At 33.5% G+C, this 23,956-nt stretch overlaps 2 protein-coding genes and 1 pseudogene across 4 annotated transcripts in view; all 3 read left to right on the forward strand.

The window, feature by feature from the left end:
• LOC138322914 (polycystin family receptor for egg jelly-like) overlaps positions 1-8,607 on the forward strand; it is a 65,244-nt gene extending 56,637 nt beyond the window's left edge. For all 3 annotated transcript variants that reach the window (XM_069267137.1, XM_069267138.1, XM_069267139.1), the window contains 7 exons: positions 143-830; positions 1,255-1,387; positions 1,676-1,914; positions 3,541-3,715; positions 5,020-6,258; positions 6,638-6,729; positions 7,202-8,607. In XM_069267137.1, the coding sequence (XP_069123238.1) occupies positions 143-830; positions 1,255-1,387; positions 1,676-1,914; positions 3,541-3,715; positions 5,020-6,258; positions 6,638-6,729; positions 7,202-7,396 (2,761 nt within the window). In that variant the 3' untranslated portion in view covers positions 7,397-8,607. The remainder of the gene's footprint in view (positions 1-142; positions 831-1,254; positions 1,388-1,675; positions 1,915-3,540; positions 3,716-5,019; positions 6,259-6,637; positions 6,730-7,201) is intronic.
• An 8,260-nt stretch (positions 8,608-16,867) lies between these two features.
• LOC138322915 (polycystin family receptor for egg jelly-like) overlaps positions 16,868-23,956 on the forward strand; it is a 42,296-nt gene continuing 35,207 nt past the window's right edge. The window contains exon 1 of the mRNA XM_069267140.1: positions 16,868-17,219. Within this exon, the coding sequence (XP_069123241.1) occupies positions 17,153-17,219 (67 nt within the window). The 5' untranslated portion in view covers positions 16,868-17,152. The remainder of the gene's footprint in view (positions 17,220-23,956) is intronic.
• LOC138324157 (uncharacterized) lies at positions 22,183-22,671 on the forward strand (annotated as a pseudogene).

A 23,956-nucleotide genomic window follows, 5' to 3' on the forward strand; every position in this document is an offset into this window, starting at 1 on the left:
ATAATGACTTTGCAATAAGAGATATTAATCTTGATGTCGATATAATCTTCAGAACTCGATATTCGTGAAAGAAAGTTAGAAATGAAAATTGATGCTGAACTTATATGCCGATTAAAATCAGAATACGTTGTGTCTTTTTCAGATATGTGTTTCTTTGTGAGAGCTGGTTATCTACTGAACACGAAGACGGACAGACCATACGGACAATCCCAGTGTGTAACAATGAAAAGCTGAGTGAGTTCAATGTCTTGTTCCCTGAGTATCTAAGACACGGTATGACCGAGGACCACCTATGGTTCTCCGCCTTTATGCGTCCGGAGAGAAGCAGCTTCACTCGCGTCCAACGTGTGTCATGTATTCTTATGCTGCTAATATTGACCATGCTGACAAATGCCATGTTCTTCAAGTCAGAGTCGGAGGAGGCAAATCAGGCAGCTAACATATCTGTGGGAATGATGAAGTTTTCCCTTTCTACAGTATACATATCAATATTTGGTATCCTCATCACAACTGGCCCAGTTATATTCGTGACACTTCTGTTTACATATTCAAAGCAGAGGGGGCAAAAACAGAAAAGGACGAAGAACAAATATACTGCCCAAGATGGAATGATATGCTTTGATGACCAACTGCTTTACTCCATGGACCATTTGCCTCTTCCGTTCTTTGTCCGGTACATAGCGTGGGCCATTATCACCTTAGCTGTTGTGGCATCTTCGTTTTTCCTCCTACTGTACAGTATGGAATGGGGCCCAGATAAGTCGGAGGAGTGGCTGATGTCCTTCTTCTTTTCATCTACGACTTCTTTTGTCTTTGTCGATCCTATGAAGGTAATATAACTGAGAAGTAAAAACACAGATATAAAGCTAACATATAGACAAGTAAACAGATAAAATCATTATAGCATGGATTACAATTCCGAGTACATATGTAATAGCAGATGTGCCTGAGTAATGAATGACGCTGTGAGTTAAACTGATTATAAAGTAGAAATAAAAATGTACAAGATAATGTTTGTAAAATTGATGTATTTATCAATCAAATGAATATAAATCAATCAACAAACATCACAGAATTCATGTTAACTAAAGGTTTTCAGAGTACAATTAGCATTATATGATTTGTTTAAACCATTGATCTCAAAACAAGAAAGTTTAGTAGTCTTTAAATTCACTATAGTCTTTATTTAGATACCGTATTTGATTTTTTTACGTTATACGCTATTTATGTAATACATTTCTCTATACGTTTTAGGTCCTATTGTTTGCAATGGTGCCGATAGTCATTTGCAGAAAACCATTTCGAACCAAAGCACCAAGAATGAATTTAGACAAAGTTCGTGAAGTGGCCATGACAATGCACGGAAACAATATCCGTGACCTTATATGTAAGTTAAAATATATTTGGATGAGAATACTTGTCTGCAATACTGATGATGTAAAAAAAAATGAAATTGTACGCGATACAACATTTTTAGACATATTAATTGTTGATAGATAACAAATTAAGCAAATATTCAAAAGCACTTAGGAAATCAATAATAAGTTGTAGTACAAGTGTTGTCTCCCCTACATTGAAAAAATGACATTTCCCAACTTATTCGCTCAATGCGTCCCAATATGTAACCTACTATATGTAGTTTTAATTGTTTCGACTTACCCCTCTTTTATTTTAGCATTCCGTTCATCGGTTTTATCTGACGATACCGTTATCGATACTGATGCTATTAGAAGAATACGTTTACAACATGAAAATGAACGAAAGGCACTGCAGACGTTTTTGGAGATCATTTTCTACATTATATTCTCCTATGTTGTGTTCAGCATCAGTTACATTGACAGAGACGTACGTTCCTACCACTACAAAACTCACATCCTTAATGTGATGGACCCCCCTAAAACAGGATTTCGACAGGTATAAAGTTATTATCGTATGTGTACAGAGAAAATTAATATGCAAGTTAAATTTAATACCATCTGATGTTTCACATAAATACTTGTTTCACGGATAATATTTTATACCAAAACCAAACTCTTAACTAATCTCTCTTAATAGATAAAAGTTATTAAATCATTTAATCTTTATATTCTAATAGATTATATGATATACCAAAACTATTCCAAAGGGAACTAGTCTACATTTTAGTCACATGACACATATGTAATAAATACCGTCTCTTATATAAATTGTCGGCTATTTAGCGTTTTGAAGCACACTGGAGATGATTTTTGTCACCATCTTTCTTGCTCGAAAACTTCAACTATACACTTTCCGAACAGTTTTACATTTGTAAAACATCATTTTCCTCTAAAACGCATTACGTCATTTTTTAAAGCCTATAAGAAGAGACAACCTACTTTTTTACTTTTGATATGATAAGGTGATTTTTAAATATCAGTAAATCGTTATTAATGATCGTTATTAGCAAAATGAATTATATTTTATTACGATTTGCCAAACGCATTTGATTGTTCTATACTTGAAATGTTGTTTAATCGGTATTTATGTTTGATGATTAATATATTCAATATCTTTCTTTGCTCACCTAGGTATATGTTGATCATATCCATTTATTTATATATACAATGTATCAATGGTTTTGTGTTGATTTTTTCTACTTTGAATTTGATAATTGATTTTCTTATATATACTGTGTTTGCATATCATATGATACTTTATAGAAAGCAATGACGTCGTTTATTTATGGATTGTGTGGTTGCTGTTTATTCGTTGTCATTGCAAAATGATGATAAAATGATAAAAACAATCTACTAGGCAGTATTTAGCCTGCAAATACAATGCTTATGAGATAAGTTTTGTAATGCTATTTCAGTAGTTTGATTTTCAAACCTTAATGTTTTGCAAGATGCTTCCGACAACTTTATATATGCAACTACAGACATATCGCCAGAAACGTTTTTTGTCGCATAACTTTTAAGTGATAAACTAAATAGACTAGAATAATATTGATGAAAACTACGAAGTATCGTGTTTTGTTAGTTATAAATTTCAATGAAATAATTTTTAAAAAATCGAATTCTTCAACGTCACATTATTCTTTTTATCCAAGTCACAGTGTCTTACATTCAAAATAAAAGTAGACTTTACAAACTATTTTAAAACTTTGCCATTTTATTTTTAAAAATGTCTAGGAAAATTTCTCGCATCGCGGTTATTTTCCTATCTAATCTGGATCAGACTTAAATGATATAAGTTATTTGTAAATCACTGTAGAAAAGTTGTTTTGTGAGATGCACAAAAAGTCAATAATGATGATGATGGCAACCGGAAGGTATTTTTGATGTATCGTTTTCTTCGTCAGTTAGGTATGAATATACATGCAGGATAAGAAGAGAGTTTAAAAAGGCCTTTTAAACATGATATCAGCATTGGATAAATGTATTTGGATCATGATTAGTTTGACTTTTTATTTTTGTATTTGCCAAAGACCAAATGCTAGGTGCTCAAAACACATTAGTCTAGGTTTCACATTTGTTTCCAATATTCTCATATTTGAATATACTGTTATTTTTATATCAGATTCGTGATGCTGAGGACTTTGTGACCTGGCTGAATGGTACATTTTACCAATATTATTTTCCTGAAAACTACTATAACGCCGAACCTATGGGACAACTGGACATGTTCTACATCAATGATCTCGTCAACACCAAGATAGGTCCACCTCGTCTCAGACTCGTCCGAATGTCCAGAGGTTGTACCGCATTGCTTTGTTAGTTATCAAAATACCAATTTCTCGAAATAGATACCACCGACATCACAACTGCATAATGCAACCGATCTCTAAGATAGCTGAATCCCATTTTTGACATAAGGATATAAACCTCTGACAAATCAAAATTTTCAACCATTTTTTGCATGATTTAACCTTTCTAGAAACAGGTCTGGTTTTGAATTTTTATAAATATTTTGCATATCAATAGGGCAAATGTTGAACTTCCTAAATTAGACAAAAAAATATGTGGTTGGTGTGCTTTCTTTTTACCATTTAAATATTTGTTATTTTTCAATATTTTAGAGTGAAAAAAGTGCTCAATTTACCATTAAATGTAATAGTAAAGTGACAAATGGGTATCATTTCACACATTAATGCTTGATATTTTAATGACCATGAACATAGTAATGATTTACGGGAAAATATAACTCGATACAGCTAAAAATGCTGACGCACTGATGATTTTAGTAAAAATAATTAAAAGATGCTCCACCGCCGACATAGCATAAATGATATTAATCACTTGAACAATAATTGGTGTTTAATCGTGTATATATATGTGTCTAATTGACACAAAATAATAATAAAAAAAATCAATTCGTTTTGCCTTTGGTGCATGCGCAATCATTGTTTCATTCCATATGGGATTTTGTGCAATGATTTTTTTTCAGGATGCAAGTAATCATTTTTTGTAATTTTAATTTGAAGTAAAATTAGAAGCTCAAACTTTCCAATGGTGATAATGGTGTAAAGTAAGTAACTTTTGTAACTGAAGAAAAACACTAAATCGTCTGCTCCCGTTTTTGATAGTGAAAAAATACCATTTGTCAGCGATTGAGCATCTGTAAGCAAAAAATGTTTAAAATTCCAATATAAAAGATCTACTAAAGATAGAAATGTCAATTTTTGACAAAATTTGCAACTTATAGATATTGGTGAATTTTATTTGAAATTCTTATAATTTCTTTGATCAATGTCTAAACGAAGCTTAAAAGGGACTGGACATCAGAGGTTTACATCCTTAAGTATGTTTGGGGCCAGAAAGTATCGTTATAACTACTGTTTTAACTGTAAATTGCACATTTTACAATTACTTACAATATTTCGATAGCGAGTAGAATACATATCAATATACTGATTATACATAATTCTATACTAACGTATACGACAGAAAAAAAAAAGGAAATTTGCCTTTTATAGATATTTTGTACTTAAATTCTTAAAACAACGCATTGATTTAAGGGCAGTGTTTGAAACAAATAACTCTCGTCTTCTTTTCAAAGGAAAATGTCGAAGACTGGTGGAGAATCGAGACTGTGTTCCCGGCTACGACATATACAAAGAAGACGACCAATCTTATTGTGTTGGCTGGAACGACAATACTTCCATCACTTGTAATAGTCCGTACTTGTACTCTATGGATGCCTGGCGGTACCAGAGGTCTGAGGACATCTGGGGCACACCTATCACAGGAGAGTACGAGACCTACGGAGGAGGTGGCTTCATCCTAAAACTCGAGAACGGTCTGGATAGTTCGAGGAATATTATAAAAGAACTGATGAGATACCAATGGATAAATCGAGAAACAAGAGCGGTCTTCTTAGAATTCACACTCTACAATGCAAACACAAACCTGTTTGTATATACGGTGTTTCTGGCCGAGTTTACTGAAAATGGAGGCTTACTTACATGGATTGATATCTACCCCTTCCGACCATACCAACACGCTGGTTCCCTGGGCGTGTATGCAGTGATTTGCTATATAATATACCTAATTGCGATGGTATTTGGTACTGTCAAGTTGATCATGAAACTGCGTGAAGATGGCTGTAAGTGTCTGCGTGTGTCTTGGAACTTGGTGGATGTTTCCTGTGTGGTGATGAGCTGTGTAGCAGTGACGGTTTGGGTCATGAGATATATCTTCACAAAACAGGCAATGGACCTATACTACCATGACAAAACTGCCTTCATCAATTTTAATCACGTGGTCATTTGGGATATGATATTCAACATTACCTCTTCAATACTAGTGTTCATATCCAACATACGATTACTCCGTCTACTTGGATACAACAAGAAAATGTCAGAACTTGCAAATGTCATAACAAATGCGGCTACAGACTTGTTTGGTTTCGGGGTTATATTCAGCATCGCTTTCCTGGCCTGGGCGATGTTCGGGTTCCTAGTTTTCGGATCCCAAATGAACGATTACAGAAGTGTGTTTACCGCGTTGGGCAGTCTCTGTAATTCACTCATTGGAAAAAACAAACTTGACATCATGGTTCAGGCTTCACCTACTCTGGCTAAAATCTTCTACTTCACATACGTTTTGTTTGTCATGATGATTCTGATGACCATCTTTGCCGTTATTTTGAATCAGAGTATTGCAAATGTGAGAAACGATACGGCGAGCAAACCAGAAACATTCGGAATTATTGACCTGCTAACGAACTCTTTGTATGCTATACTGGGGATATCGAGAAAGAAGCCAGACCAAACATGTTCAAAAAATACGTTCAACAGTAAGTTAATGCTTGTAAGAACTGAAACAAGAAAATAATATCATTTCCTATGCATAACTTCATGTCCTTATCTACTGGTGAATTTTGATCAAATTAAATTCATGTATTTATTATACAGTTCCTCGCAACTTATTTGTGATTGTATTTGTAATAAGGTATTACCATCATGCATTTAAATTATTGGAGATCTTATGGTATGCATAACTTTCCCCAAAATTTAAACTAAAAAAATAATCGCATGGAAAATAATAAGATTTTACTTATGCACAAGACATATGGTATTCCTAAATTCTCCCAAACTTTGAAAAAAACCATATTGAAGATAAAAATATTTTACATACCATGTCGTATATTTTAGAAGATTACTATTTATTTTTAGGTTGGTACCCTGGCAGTAGTAATCCACACCTAGATACGGCTAACATCGTCAGGACCATGAGAGACATCTTTGGAGACGACTGGTTAGATCAGGTTTGTAACATATTTTACTAGTCTATTACAGTATAACATGAGATCTCTGTGGGTACTTTCTTTTTTCGGATAGGAATTTAAAATAATTTCGTGAGTTGTTCTATATCTTTGTTGTTTTATTCGTGGTTCAATAGCATTCAAGGAAACAGTTTTTATTTTATAAATTATTAACATACACATTTCCGTACCAATATATCAATTTCGCTGTACAAGACCTTCACACATATATTGTGTTTGTAAGACGCATCATTATTGTAGTTTTATAAACTAAATGTACATTGCTGCTCTTCTTACCATTATCCACCTTCGCCTGCCAAGCGATACCGACATACGTCGATGATCAAGGCTTAGTAAGGAGTGTAATGGATTATCTTGACTTGACATGTGAAGATGACCACTACCTAGATCTTCAGATATCTTCATTCTCAGACATCAAAGTATCGCTATTGTTAAGAATGATTCTATTTTACAGAAAGAAGTCCCAACTGAATCGAAGGAGCCACAAGACATCAATATTAAAGCATCGCCATTACTTGAAGACCGACCACAAGACAATGCCTGGTTTCGCGAGTTTATGCCTGAGCTTTTCAGAATACCAGTCACAGCAACAGCTGAAATGAAGCAGAAAAGTGAACATGATAAACGAATGTTTCTATCATATACGTGACAAAGTTCTGCATTACCGGACGACCTGGCGCGAACTCTTCCGTTGTTCTTATCAACATTGACAACTTTTCCTATAAGAAGAGGATATAGTTAGACGGATAAGCACATACAAATGGACAGATTGTGCACTTCTGGATATGATTATAATACTTTGCATACGTGGAGTAGTTGAGGTCTTAATCATTTTCTGTTATAGTGCCATTTGAAAAAAGTGTCCAGGACGACCGCCATTTTGAAATGAAAGAAAGTAATCCTTTTAAAGCTTTATTATTCTATGTAGAAAGTTGTATGTTCTTTTTAAATTCATAATCCGACGAAATAAGTAGTTTACGTAAACACTTATTGTTTTTATGTTGTGTTAATCCCTTATTATACAGATTTACAGTGTGTATATATTTTATCTAAAGTCTTACTTCACGTATTTAATTTATATTGGTAAATCTACATAATTTGAATTGAACCATACTATATGATATGCTATAATGGCAGACGATGTACATACGTGATAAGTTTACAATTATTTCATGTTGTATGGGATGCTTCTTCGAAATAATGCCAATTCTATGTATATTTATGTATCAAATATCCGGTAAAGTTCGCCTAATAATATAATATCTTATTTTTTAATATTTTTTATCTGTGACACTATTGTAATATAACCTCGAGCGATTTTGATTGGTTTGAAATTCATTGTGACGTCATGACGTGACGTCAAGATTCGAGGACATCGTGAGAAATTCTTGATTATTGCTTGAGGAATTCTGGATTATTACGACACATTTTGGTGTCTAGATTCATGGAAATATATATAAAACTTGTGTCGAAGAATCGGAATTTTTGTTAGTCGAGGCTCGCTACGTTATGTTTTCTCCTTATTAAACCTTTACACCATAATATCTGTGATACTTTTTCTTTCTCTGCACAATACGGTGTCTATGTACATATATTGATAATCTCATACATGTATAAAAATAAGCTTTATGAAGGTATTTACTACATCGTATATTTTATATTCGTACCAAAAATTAACGTAAGACTATCATGTTCGATACTTGATAGAAACAGTAAAACTTTCGTTGGTTAAGTTATCGAAAAGATTATATTTGTGTTTATGGGTTTGAATGTGTCCACATTGTGATAATGATTTGCAATTGAAAGATATTAATAAAGAATGTATATGTTAATTTTGCAATTAAATATTACAAGATCATGCTTTATTTCTTTGGATGCTTTATTTTGACGAGCTGCTTTATTTCATTAATATCAATATATTTAAAACGACTTCCATATCCGAACTCTATATTCACTGATGAACCAATGACCGCCGATTAGTCTTATATCATTAAAGCTTATGGTTACCATAATATCGTAAACCTCGGTGAAGCCCATTAGTTGTCATTTTAACACAATTTGGCCTATAATACGGTATTTGTCCCGAGGTAATTAATAGTGTATAGTTTGACAGCGTCAATAAAGTTCGGTATCACAGCTTCTGGAAGGAAACTTGAATTCCCAAGTACGTTCGATAGGTGACTAGAATCAGAGTGCCGAACAATATTAAAAATAAACTTTTGAAAATCCCTGAGTTTAGGAAAATCCTACATTGTTGCTGGAAATGAGGAAAATGCATCAAACACTTCGGCAAACGATTTTAACAAAGATTTCAGTAACACCACTTAGGTGAAATATTCAATCATGTTTTATCAATGGTATGTTTTACATTTTCCCTTTGATTCGCAATTTTAAAATCATATGTATGTCATATAATGGATATATTGTTCGTTAAAATAAAAAGGTTGAACACACACTACGTCAAGGATAGATTAAATGGACAGTCATTATATTACATGTATTGAATTTCTATATGTTATCATGTCTATCCACGTGAGTAAAATAGTTCACGTTGATTAGGTACCTCTTATTATTTGAACAGGATGTTCAGCTTCATCAATGATAAGTCACAACAGTCACTATAACGTTGCCATTGTCAATAACAATAAAGGTACATTATGGTATAAGTGTACCTATTGTGAATTCACAACTAGTAGCCGTGAAGGCATGATCTTCTCAGACAAGTGCCATTACCTAATTCCTATATCCAAACTATTTGAAAGTCATTCCATAAACATCGTATACTCCTTGAATTTGTATAAAATGGTTGTGATATACAAATGTTGCACAATCCATATCGGGTAATCTCAGTGCGATTTCATTAGTCATTAATTCGCTGCCTTGGTAAAATTTATATGCATGGGTGGTTTGGGTGACTTGGCTGTCTGGTACCGCCAGAATTACACAATTGTCATTGTTAATTTTAATGTATTTTGCTTGAAACTTCAAAAGTAAAAAGTCATTTAACACCAGAATATAGGTGCGAAAGTTATATATGTAGATATATATTACATGCACCACCTTCTCCCATTTTGTATCGTCTAAGCCATTGTAAGCCAGTGAACCCTTTTCACTTTGTCATCAATAGATTATAATTGTTCATAAACATATCTGCTTCGTTAGCTTCGATACCTGAAGTAGCAGTTTGGACGTTCTGTCTCAGATCGACTGATAGTCACGAGCTTGTATACATATATCGCTTGGTTCATAGTTTATTCATGTCTCTGTCAGTGTCACCGTAACTTTACATTACACCACGAACAACTATTCAAGATATCATGTCTAAAACATTTCTATACCATTAAATCATCTATATTTCAAGTGGTTCTAAAACCCTCTTCAATGATCCATATGCATTCAGCTCTTACCGAAAAGCAAGTCAAATTATATATCTAAATAACTTATGAAATGCTCTAAAATTATCGAAACAATAACTATATTTATTTTTGTTGATGCTAGTCTTCTAATTATCTACATGTAACCTACTTATTTTTTAATCAGAATTGCCTCGTCATGTTTCTATATATATCATAGTCAAAACATACATAAAGAATAAAGATTAGTAATTGGAAAAAAGAACATTTGGTTATATAAAAAACAATAACCAAAGCGTTGTTTAATCTTAAATGTAGTGAAATTAGTATTTGTTAAATGGTGTTGTTGGGAACATTGTCACGTGGTGAACGTGAAAAGACAGAAACTATAGCCGAGGTCGTGTATAGAATATAACATAACGTTAGCGGTGTCATTTAGTCAATGCCAGTTAACAACTGAATAATACTTGGTCATTGTGCTAGAACATATCATATCTGATAAAAAAAAAAGATGTCATGGTGTTGTTGGGAACAATTATAGGATAACATATTTATCAATAATACAATGCGGATAGACAAAGCCAATTAGTTACTAGTCCTACCCTTTTCGATGGAAAATATAACTGTTGTTCTTTCGTATTGATAGCATAAAAAATGTCAGGAACAGAACAAATGGACAATGACCGCATTTCATGAGTCGTCAAAAGGGAAAATGAAATATATCGAGACACTAATACCATTGTATGAAATTACCATTGTATTTCAAAATCACAAGCTTGGACAGATTCTGCTGGTGTAAGGTGGTGATATTACATATCAAGTGTTGACGCGATTTGAGTTTTTTGTGACAAAATTACATTTATGGTACTTCATATTGAACTTACAGAGAATTACAGTGTCTTAATTTTCCATACAATACATTGTATATCAGTCATTTAATTATTACTTCATCATATTTTTAAAAAAAAACAACAACATCTGAAGGATGTTAATGTTGAGGTGGCTTTGCGGTCAGCCTTCAAAAATATAAACAATTTTCCCCCACATACTAGGGGCTCTCACTCACCACACCACTTACACTAGACTCATCCCATTCATCCCATATTATAAACATTCATCACATCAACAATAACATCACCAATCTTCCATAGCCTATTTCTAATAATGAATAGAAAACATATTGAAATTATACAGCTGTAATAGAAATATCAGCATAAAATGTAGATTACTGGTATGTAAATGTCATATATGGCTTCCAATGTTAATTGATAATATTGTTAGAATATTAGATGTCGTCCCAAAATATTTTTAGCATAAATATTAAAGACTTGCTTTTGCGATAGAATTCACAATACATTGCTATTTTCCCCCAAAATCGTTATGAAGCCGCTGAGTTTGAAATTTAAAAAGTTCGGATATATTTCATTGATGGATGCGGGGACGTAATTTTAAAGAGTTCAAAGTTGAGGATCCGACAATCTAGAGTCGTAGTTACCGACTATTCTTCTAGCAAAAACAAACAGGGTTCATTACAAGGACCTTTAGTACTATCCTTTGGCATTGTGTTATAATGCAATACGAGGGAACACAGAATACCGATACACACAATGAAAATAAATGTTATAAGGAGAAAATACAAATGCTGACAATAATGTGATTTCGGAGCAACGTTAACGTTGTATGCCGATAGGGTAAGCGTTGTCTATGGACCCATTGTCACCGGGTACGATTATTCAGATAGGAAACAAGGTAATATCATCATTATTTCTTTAACAAATAAAAACGTGATGCTAGAGTATTGGTCTTCACATGAACGACTGCTACATAAAATATAAGGAAGTTTGACATCAAGGTAGATGATTTGTAAAGAACGAAGAGAAAATTCCTAATATTTCTTTTTTTTTTGTCATAGAAACATGACGTCCATTTTAATTTCTTAACTGTTAAGGATTCGGGTAATACTGTTGACAATGAGACCCAATGCTTTAGCATTTTAAAAATCAAACTGTATCCGTCGATATCGTCCTGTTGATATCATAAAGGACTGTGAAGAAGAAAGTTTACTCGTTATTTGCATATCGTACAGTTATCTGTCTATGTGGGTAGGTATTTATTGTGACGTTATGTGTTTGCGAGCATAACGTCATATTTTTCGTAGAAAACGGCGTGAATTACCCCCACAAAATAATAACGTCACAATCAATACCTACTCATAAAGGAGCTAACTCTGAAATATGAATAGACGGAATAGTTGATTAAGCATCTAACATATCAAAGGATTAAGTAGCCATACGTATACATAATAATGATTTCTTTATATCAATATCTAATAATGATAATTTCAGTATAATTCGTCCCTATGCTTATTTGGCTGTACAAAAATTGAAAGGTCATTGTTTCACAATTGGCAGCGTTTCTAAACAAAATACGTCATCTAATAGACACCAAAATGATTAAGGAATATTTCATCGATACATGTGAAAATTGATTCGAATATAAGGCTATTTTCAAAAAGGCTGTATCCCGTTGATGCATACAAAGGTGTTAACCTCGTCAAGGTTATTAAAAGCACAATGAAAAAGTCATATATCATACGGGAAATTTCCGTGTTTACATCTATGAGATTACACTGAATATATAATATGCATCGTCATACACGAGGGCACCTTCGAATTCACATTAATTAAACACATATTTATTGTAAACTAGCACGTGAAAATCGCATTAAAGGATCAATAATAATTTAATGCATAAGTGTACAGCACAATAGTTAATAAGCAGTAAAGTACAGGTACACACACTTGATTAGGTGTAAGCCAGACTTAATATCTTTATCACTAACGACTATATATCATAACACTCCAAAAGGCGGTTGTATGCATAAAAGTACATTACGTTACATCCAAAGTGAATGGATATAAGGATTCTTTTCTTTCACTTAAATGTGTTTGTTGTTGTGTTTCTAATTTCAGTGATCGAGAAATACTATATTTGAAATTATCTCGCTAGGACATCAACTTTATGTTTCCAATTCCCAGTTGTTCTGAAATACTTTCAAATGGGGAAATAAAAAATAATAAAAAAATTTAATTTGATTAAATATGTATTCAGTTGATTAATTTTATTCAAGTATGATAGAGATGATTTATTTTATGAGAAACGTTGGTCGTATTGGTAAAACGAAATCTTCGGGACACATCAACAAGTAACTATGCATCCATTTAATATATTGTGTAATTAAGTTCAAGATCGTATAATTATATTTTATTTAGAATTTTAAAGATGAGCTACCTCATGGAGTTATCGTTATAATGCAGCCAGCTGTTGAAGAACACCGTAAGAACAGTATCGTGTAAATAGCTGTTGAAACGACAACTGAGACTAAAGGTAGAGAATGGATTTGATTTTTTAAATAATATGCTTATTCAATGGGAAAAAATCATGCGTCACGTGATACCGGTAACGTTGATGCGGGACTAATGTTTCTATTGATGATGAAATGACGTCAAAAGATGATATCCCGCGCTAACATCATTTCATTCTCTCATACATAAACGGACATGAAAACAAGCTTGTATGATTATATTATGATTTGAACGGTATTACTGCATCCAATCCCTTGAAGACATTTTTTGTAATCATTCCCGCTATATGTAATTGCCCAAGCCTAACACCTGAAACGTCTTCGTTAATGTTTTATACGTAACAGAGTCTCCCACATAACTCCACATTGTATTACTTGTAATTTATGTATTTTTGAACTTATGTATAACACTGACTACCACTAGAAATAATCAAGAAACATTTAAAACTCTTTTATTTAAACCTTTAAAAAGTTGCATCGTCAGGCATATTAAGTGTTAGCATTATCAACCAAAATGTCAATAATGCAATATTTATGCCGTTAAGTGCACGCAAGTACTTCATTTTTAACCAATATGACACAAGTGAACAATTATTACTTAGCTTTATATGCATATGCATATATGCTTTGTACATTATGACAATATGACTGAAATAGAAGTTGTTTTCAAATCTTCCGACACCCAGAAATCATATTTTGCTTTGAACATTACGCAAACATTTTTTCAGCATATAAACATCAATGACAAGACAATACCGTCTGACGTCAGTATAATGTGTCAGAAGGTGTTTTACTGACGGTTTCCCCGATGGATTAACATCAAAACAAATAATGATCATACCATCATCTTTTATCCCTGTCAATCATGTTTTTTAAAATATTAATGTCAATTTTATACTATTATTCCCTAGGTAGATCTTTCACACCTTAATGTTTTTTCTGCGTCACTACAGCGTGGACGATATTTAATTATACCTCACGTCAATACGAAAAATACCTATCCTGTTAATTAATCTCTGCACAAAATTGTAGCTGAAGCATGTATAGTACAACAATAGAACATTCGACTACAGACTAATAACCCTGCTGCTCTTGGCGATTACCACAATTACCGTGAATATGTACACGACATGGCTGATATATTACAGGGACAGATACAAAACGGAGCTGAATATAGAGGTCTCAGTTCAATCATAAGGTATTAAAAGGTGATACAGACAAAAAAAAAAGACAAACCGTTTATGAAGTCAAGCAATTTGAGGTACCTATCGTGTATCCATACAGAATGTATAAAATGTTTCTAACTTCGTGTGACCACATAGTTTGAGGTAAAAGTATTCAGATTATTTTTTCGTCATTTAAAGTGATGTCATATTAACAAAGAAAACACATTTCATATCAAAAACGTTAAGCAGACATTCACGGACCCATACCTTAATTTTCAGTCCCACCATTTTTTACAACAGAAATTGGATGTAGTAAGTACTTTACTGAACACATGTGGCTCAATCTTAGCCGGGCAGTTTGAGAAGATTTCAAAGTACGCCGCGCAATGAAAGCATGTGCATATCTAATTTACTCTCCCGATAAGATTGACAGCAATTTAAATAAAGTAAAAAAGTTTGCGAGAAAGAATATCAAAGAGAAGGATCACATTTCATAGTTATTTTAAATCATCAAAAAATGTCATTACAACAGCAAATAAAATCCTTGAAGACCATATCCAAAATTAAAGAGCACCCCAAGGATACACCAAAAGAAAAAGTAACGTAATATATTATAATGGTTATGTGCGATACAATGGCAGTCAATATCGAGTCCTTTTTCCTGAACACTAGATTTTAATTTTTAATCAGAAATTCCATGAGTGTGTGGATAATGGGAGTCCCAGCAAATGCAAAGGTAATTGATTCAGACTTTTTGACGACATTATAATAGAATCCACCCGTATACGATGCAGTGGACAAGTACATAACACAGATCTTTATCGACTCGGGCGAGAAAAGCCAACTTTCATTGCTAATACATGAATTTCCACGTCTTAAATGATCGTATTTGGAATTATGTATAGTGTTTTTTATGAGTGTGTAAGCCATCAACACTTAGATAGGACCTCAATCCTAACTATCAATTAACAAAATATACATCCCTTCTGGCCTGAACATGTCTGGTAATACGATTCTTTGTTATCCTAGTAAATGTATTTACAAGGTTGTGTCGTCATTATAACTATGATGTCATAATAGCACGATTGTCATAGTTGATAACTGTATGATACCAATGACTAAAGTGTGTATTTACTTATGATGTTGTTTGTTTTCAATATCAATATTATTAGTAATCTTATTTTATTTTCCTTAAGGTCTTATCATTAACTCATTGTGTAACCTTAAAATTATGTTTCGTGCAATTCCCACTCTATAACCGTGTTATACAACATACAATGTGTGAATAAGGATGCATATACATAATATATTCAGATCCATAAAACCACCAAGATACCATTAAAAATTGAAATATCATGCATTTTAAAAACGCCAACACAGATCAACGTAATATACAACTTTCGGGTAATGTCGGAAACCGGAGTCGCATAACGTGACCGACATCGACGATACCATATAGATCAGAAAAGACCGGCGTTTCCCTAGTTGCATCATGTGTCCGACATCAATAACCTTACAAATCGGAATAGATCGGACCAGCATATACATACTGAATTGTCTAATAACTTACACGGGCAATGTCTCTTCACGTAAAATTCACGTGGGGGTCACATAACTTTCATCTGAAATTCACGTGAAGAAATATTGCCCACGTAGCGAATACGAACTTTACAAAAAGTTATTATATATGGAAAGCTTATATCATAGAGAGGCAAAGAAACATATGTAGAACTCGTCAAATTTGTTTTTTTTTCTCTCTCTCTATGACAAAGATAGTACAGATCATAGGTCATACAACTTGTGAATGCTTCCTAATAACACATAAAGATTTGAAATAGCATTCAAAGTTCGAAGGTAGATAGAGGACATGCTTTAAGTACTCTTCACGCTATACTGATTACCAACAGCAGCATCATTGGATAACGTTAATATCATCGAAGAATGAGAGAAAACACACAAAAAAAAACAAATGACAGCTAAGCCACTGATAATTTAACTTATTAAGAATGGTTCGTTAACGGCAAAATCCAGTGTTTTTTATGTTTTATATCAGAATACCTTGCTCACTTCTAATGAATATAAAACCGGTTTAGGTCCACAGCTATGTTACGAACACAATTCATTATCCATTGTGTGCTGCCAATACTTGTCATGTGCCATTTGATGGTTCTATGATTATCTGGTCACGGTAAGTGGAGCGCTCCGTGTGTGCCTCCACTTCCCCAGCAGCAGCACCAACAAGTCAGACAGTGAACAATCGTCCAGCGATCATTTAATTAGAAGTAATTAGTATCTATTGGTTAATTCGTTATATTGTTGAAATCATTGTTTTATCTTGAATTTCAATGTTGTGCTTCCACGTAATTACATTTTTTATGGATTATGACACGTAGAATGGATTAAAACAACGAAGTAAGAAGAGGGCCGTGTACCGTTCAGGGATCACCTGTTGTATAGTCGATTGTTCACTTTTCTTAGGACACTTAAGTACAGGAAACTTTTTTACCGCTGGAAGTGACATCATGTCACCCACAAGCCAAGGTGTTTTGTTTGGACTTCTACTGATTTCATTACAGGTGCCTTCAATAGGTAAGAATGATACATATCTTTATTGTTATTTGTTGTTAAGTCTTTATAGCTATAAGAATTTGAGAGTTTTGTTTTATTTTCATCAATTAGTCTTATTGTATTATTTGTGTGTTGTCGCCCTGATGTTGTAACACTGTCGAGTTAATGAAATATATGAACTTCATACTTTTTACATTAACTTGACTTATACATATCTTATTTTGTTGTTCAGACTTATGAGATCTTGCATACTGAAAACAGTATTTTCCCTATTTCAGATGGTTTAGACTTAAATAGTGACTTATTATCTTATTTTATCATAACGAAATTTTAAAATGTACATTCTGATACATATTTCAAAAATTAACCTGTATAGTTTCATTTATGTGTAGTAAATGTTCACTTCATCACTTTTTGTTAATGTCCCGTGAAGGATGTTGATATACATAATATGTACATATGTATTTATAAATGTAGAAATGCTTACATTTATCTCTAAGCATTTATCTTTATTATTGAAAATTGTTTTTCCTTTTGCTCTCAATATATCATTTACTCCAATAATTTGTAAAGATGTTATTTTAAAGCAATAGTTCCAAGGTATTCTGTAACTCATTTTCGAGGCGACTGAATTTCGCGGTTTCCTGTCTGGCGACTTATTCATTACAATATTATTTCGGGGTTTAGACTCTTACTGATTCTACTTTACTTGTGTTTTAATCCATTTAGCCGCGGCAGATTTTCGCGGTATTCTATCGCATGTGAAATACGCCAACGTTTTTGTCCTTGTAATTCTAAAGAAATCAAAATGAGGCAACATGACAGGAATTAATATATAAAACATTTTGTATGTTTTATTTTATATTACTGTTATATCACCAACTAACAAAGGTTAAAGGACCATCCATTCTTAAGCACTGCATTATTTAAAAAAAAAAAACACTGTGTGTACATGGATGCATACAAGTAGAATTAATTTTCTAAATCAAAACTACAGTATACCTGAGGGAAAAATTCAAAAAATGTTAATAAATCTTCAGGATGCCAAAAAGCAAAAGTTTAAATACGGCAGACACTAATATAACTAATGTTACAAAACCTAAATAGTCCATGTAATCATTAATAATATCTTTAAATGTGTTATCCAATTCAATAATATAATTCACTTATTTGAAGATAGATAACTATTGTCATCGTTATAAATTAGTTGAGGGGTATCTATTTTACATTTAACATAGTCAAATATGTTATGGGATTTTGATGATGCCAAACACATGTCGAAAGGCAGAAATGATTTTTTAAAGTGAGAGTACTCCAATTGATAGTTTTGCGTTTTCTAAGAGGTTCAAAAACGTATCTTCTATGTTTGAATTTGTCATTAATTCATTGATTAAACAGTTTGACGTCAACACATCAAATGAAAAAAACACTAAATCTTAGAATGTGATATATGTAATCCATTTTGTTCCTTTTTCATCTATATAATATTCCTTTTGAAAAACAGACTTGTACCGATCTTGACCTTGATTCTGCTGATCGATGGTTTTTTTCTCCCGGTACTCCGGCTTTCCTCCACCAAAAAACCTGACACGTCCTTAAACGACCCTGTTAATAGGACGATAAACTAATAAATAAATATCCTCATGCAAAAAACATATTATAACCTAATGTACTTTCTCCCCTATACTCCCATATCAGTATTTATCCTTTTATCCTACAACTGCCCCACATACTGATGGATAACTACTGCCGGATAAACTTGTGCTTTATCTGTCAATACGAAATGCTTATCCGTCAATACGATCACGTGAATTTGTTCCACATCTGACACGGAAAGCCGAGATGCTTCAAAGCGCCAAAGCGTCAAAGCGGCTTTCCTAAGTCTCGCACCAAAATAAACCATGTATTCTCTATATAATAGAAAAAAATATTTGAAATTTACCCTTACTGTACGGAGTTGAATATATCCAAATTTAGTTTCATGCTTGGTAGAGCATAAATCGTTATCTAGATATAGCTAATTAATATCACGTCAAGAGCACCAGGAAACGATTTATTATCACCAAATGGTATACAATGTAAACTTTAGCCTTAAAACCATTTTACACGCACGACAGGGCAACGACAATGCCCCACAGTATCATCAATTAATGTCTGTAGTTTAAAATTAATATCCAACTGAACAACGGATTGTTTTGTTAACACTATAGAACTCACTATCAACTCAGAAATACAATCAGCTTGATAAGTCTGTGTTACAATTTAACTTTATGATCAGTAGATAAAATGTTTTAAATATTTATAACTCGATCACGGTGTATAAAATACTGATACTCGATAAACATATTTTGAATAGTTATGAATTTTAAGCAATTCAAATTATGATGTCTATGTTGTTACAATATTGCATTGTGTCGTGTAAATATAAAACGAGATATATATATATGTAAATCACTTCACAATAAAGTTCTTCTTCTCTTTGATATCTTTGATATTACAAAGCATCACAACACACATATACCGCAATCTCCCAAAACACAAAATTTGCATTGTCAATGATAAGATACTCGTTTCTATTGACAACAATAAGGATACACTGGTTTGAACGATTCGTGTTAGACCTCCATGCGAAGAGATCATCGTTATAATGGAACAAGTGCCAACCACACATACTAGGATATGAAGCTTTAACAGTGCCTTCAATCTGTCATCAGTCAACTGAATGTACAAATATTAACACAAATCGTTTACCACCATTAAAATATACTGTTTTTTACACTACGAAAACAACAAAAGCCAAACGGATATTTGACAATCCAGTGATGATGAATGTGAAAAACATCATATTTTTTATTGTGAAAATAGTGTCGCAAACTATTTCCCTGCTCTTAACAGTTCTCGGGGGATCTCCAGTTGGATACATGCAAGCTTATATTTCGATTTCCATTTAATCGTGTAGTACCTGGTTTCTGTTATTTCTCTAGTTAATTTACTTCCTGATCACCCATGTGATAAATTTAGCAACGCAAACAAAAGCGTAATATCAACTCATCCTAAAAATTATGCTTTTTATTCTCACATTATGCCGATGTTCGTTTCTAGAAATTGGCATTGAAACTATAGTTCATCGTAATGCATCTACACATCATTTCAAGCGCATTTATTTCAATTTAATTTAAATTCTAACAATACCTTCAATCGACCACTTTTCGGTTGCTATGAAGGTAAAATAAATAATTTACACCTATGTAAAAGCGAAACCGTAACTTCATCCATTTGATTCGATACATATTAAATACGCATCGTTTGATAATAAACAAAAAAAACTACTTGATCGATCTCTGATCAGTTAATTTACATAAACTGTCCGTTAAATTCACGGTAGAAGTCACATTTTAGCTGGTTAAAATTGTATGTTTGGGGTTGACTCTGAGATAGGTACAATGTACATGTATAACCATTTCTAAAACAGTAATTTACTGCTAGTCATGAACCCTTTCGTTCATGTAGAACAGATCATCAATCTTTTACAAGCATCCGTTTCCTGCGTTTGCATCCATCAAATAGACTCTTTTAAACCGCGATATGAGATAACAGCAAATTGTCATTTCCATATACATGTATTGTGGTCCTAATCTATCATTAGATAGAATCACGTGATCAAACATCAACACCCAATACACATCGTCAGTTACCACGTAATCAGTCTACACTACGTTCTGGTCTGATAGTAGTGGATTTTAGACACTAAATATCCGACTGTGCACAAAAAAATGTTCTTCATTTTTCATGAATCAGAAAAAGACGTCAAATTCCCATAAAACATCATCATTTCCATTACCATATGGCGTATACTCTTTATCGTGATCAACTATATTTTACCGTTTTTAATATTGTCCATACTTTCCAAAGATTTGCCGAATCTGCAAAATGTTTCTTCAGCCATTACCAAATCGATGTACCTTCCTTGATCTGTTACTACACGGTATATCTGATACATATTTACATGTTTTATAACACTGCATGGGATATCTCTGTCTTAAACACGAACATCAAGCCCTTTAAGCATATCCCTGTGGGAATCTTTTCGAAACACAATTGTTAACCGAACACCTGCAATCAAATAAACGCTAAGCCGATTTTGAGCTCATTTGAGGTTTGGGGCAATCTAGTGAGAGTGAATGTGGAAAAAAATCATATTTTCTATTGCAAAAAAAAATGGTGCCGCAACATATTTCCTTGTTCTGAATGTTTCTTGCGGGATCCCCTTTTGGTATCCCGAGTTGGATACATGCAAGTGAATATTTCGGTTTCCATATTAGCGTGTAGTCGTACAGTGGGAAATTTTCTAGCGAAAATTAATATTTGGCGATTTAAAATTTGGCGATCTGAAGCGAGGTTTTAAATTGGCGTTTATAACCACTCTACTGGCGTTTAGTATACCAACATATATTACTCTTCCTTTGGTGAATATAGATATGCTCCTCTTTTCCCCTGATGATTCGCTATTGGATTCAATTCTTTCAATTTCTCTCTTCCTTATAAATTACGCGATTCACCATCCGTGTCGGACGGAAACGTGTTATGTTTGGTCAAATAACGTAAAGTACTCATCTCTACTGTGTTGGATATAGGTACACCATACACTTGTTTGGACAGTTGTTCACTAGATAAATGTAGGTGGACCTAATATGCCTTTCGGCTTACCGTTGCCAGGCAATGCGCACCACTCGTTACTCTAGTGACTTATCAAAGCAACAGGATCGAAAGTGAATACTTCGTGTTTCTATACTAGGCGATATTAAATTTTAGGGAGTTAAATTTTGGGGACCGCCAAACCGCCAAATTAAAGGTGCGTTAAAACATCCCGTTATACGGTTCTGTTATTGATCACATACCAATGCTATTTTACAATAGTGTTATCGTATATACAACTAATTTCACAGGGTATTTTCAGCTGTTTGTATCACATATGTGATAAACAATGGCTAATAATGCAGGTCTTGTTGAGTAAAAGACCAACCAATCTCTCCGAAAACACTATGTGCAAAAAACTTTTACATTCTTGCGTTGCACCGACGACAATCATGCAGTTGAGTAGTCATAAATGTAGGCCTAAACAGTGTCAACAAGTATGAAGTTGCATCTATGGATCAGCAGCGTGGAAAGTGTGAACTTTTACAAAATGTCCCAAAAACGCCTTTGTCATCAAACTCAAATTGTACATTATCAACTCTGTCTCGTCGCGAAGCAATAGATTCCAAACAAAACGCACCTGATCAAAATTCCACGTTTCCACGGTCATCTGGAGACTGACAAAATCTTGCTACCGGGATGTTTTCTAAAGCCAATATTACTGGCGGCACATTTAACATTTCTTTTCAAATATCGACGCAATGTACATCCTCTCACATAACTTCGTTACCGAAGAATCCTTCCAATAACTGACTCAAATGATGATAACTCTGTCTGACATGTTTCTGTGAACAGAGTGTGAATGAAATCTGCACGCGTTGTGACGTCGCGTCTGAAGTTGGGAGATTTTTTTTCGGTGCCAAAGATATCTGCTTTTATTCACAGTATCATACAAAATTGAATCAAGAGACCAGTCTCTACTTATTACTACTTCAAGTTTTTTAACTTTGATAATATAATTGTTAAAAAATCCCGAAAGCCGAAACGGATAGTAATGAGTATTTAGTTGGGAGAATTTGAACTCGGTATAGTAATTTATTGTACTCATATCAAATATTTGATTAAAATTCTCTCAATTTGAAAGTACAGATTTATGTTGTTTATAAACGAAGCAGTCAATTCCAAGTAACCGGTGACAGTGATCAGCAGAGTCCGAGAAACAGGACCACATGACTTGAAAACGAAAGTAGACATAAATTTTAAGCGATGGGGTAGCGATTATTTTTATTTTAGGTAACAAATAAATAACGATAGCATGGTTATGGTATGTGATAAAAGCAAACCCACCCATATGTGTTTATCTGGCGAGTCGGATAAGCCATAATTTGCTTATTAGTCCCCTGCCGGTGAAACCGGAGGGGACCATAGCATAGGGACCTGGCACGAAATGCCAATTTCAAGATCAAATGCGAATTTAACCAATAGTATACATATATATATTATAGTATCAAGGGTATGAACTCGGCGGTCGTGAAAAACGGACCTATTTTTTTAAAACCGTGATTATTTTAATAAATGGGTTCTATACAACATTGACGGATATCTTACCTTAAAGAGAAATAATTTATCTTTCCATTGAGTGCTTGATGAACAAAATTGGCTAAGTATTGACGAAGTTATGGCTTGATGAATCGGGAAATTTACGACAAATATTCTAGGTAGACATTTCCCTGTCCGGTTGAAATGTCGTCTCGGCTCTAATGGGTACCTCAAAAACCAAGCCAAAATTACAAAATCTACGCTTGTGGTGGTAAACAGTACCCAGAACTGTGTTCATCCACAATCTCCTTTGGAGGTGTCATGACCCATACTTTGTAGAAACTCTATTTAAATATCGTGTAGCTCACTTTCTTTAACCGTCACCGCCATGTTCATTTTTCTCTCAGAACGCTTTTTTACTTTTGAACACTTTTGAATTATGAAACTTGTTATCGAATACCTACAAAAACTATTTTTGGAGAATTTTAACATCAAAATTTGCAGTAAATATGCAATAGAGTCTGACATCTTGTCCCGCCGTCCTCAAATCCTAACGTAACCAAAAAGATCTGAGAATAAGCTAC

Source organism: Argopecten irradians, chromosome 5 (assembly GCF_041381155.1).
Source record: "Argopecten irradians isolate NY chromosome 5, Ai_NY, whole genome shotgun sequence".
NCBI lineage: Eukaryota > Metazoa > Mollusca > Bivalvia > Pectinida > Pectinidae > Argopecten > Argopecten irradians.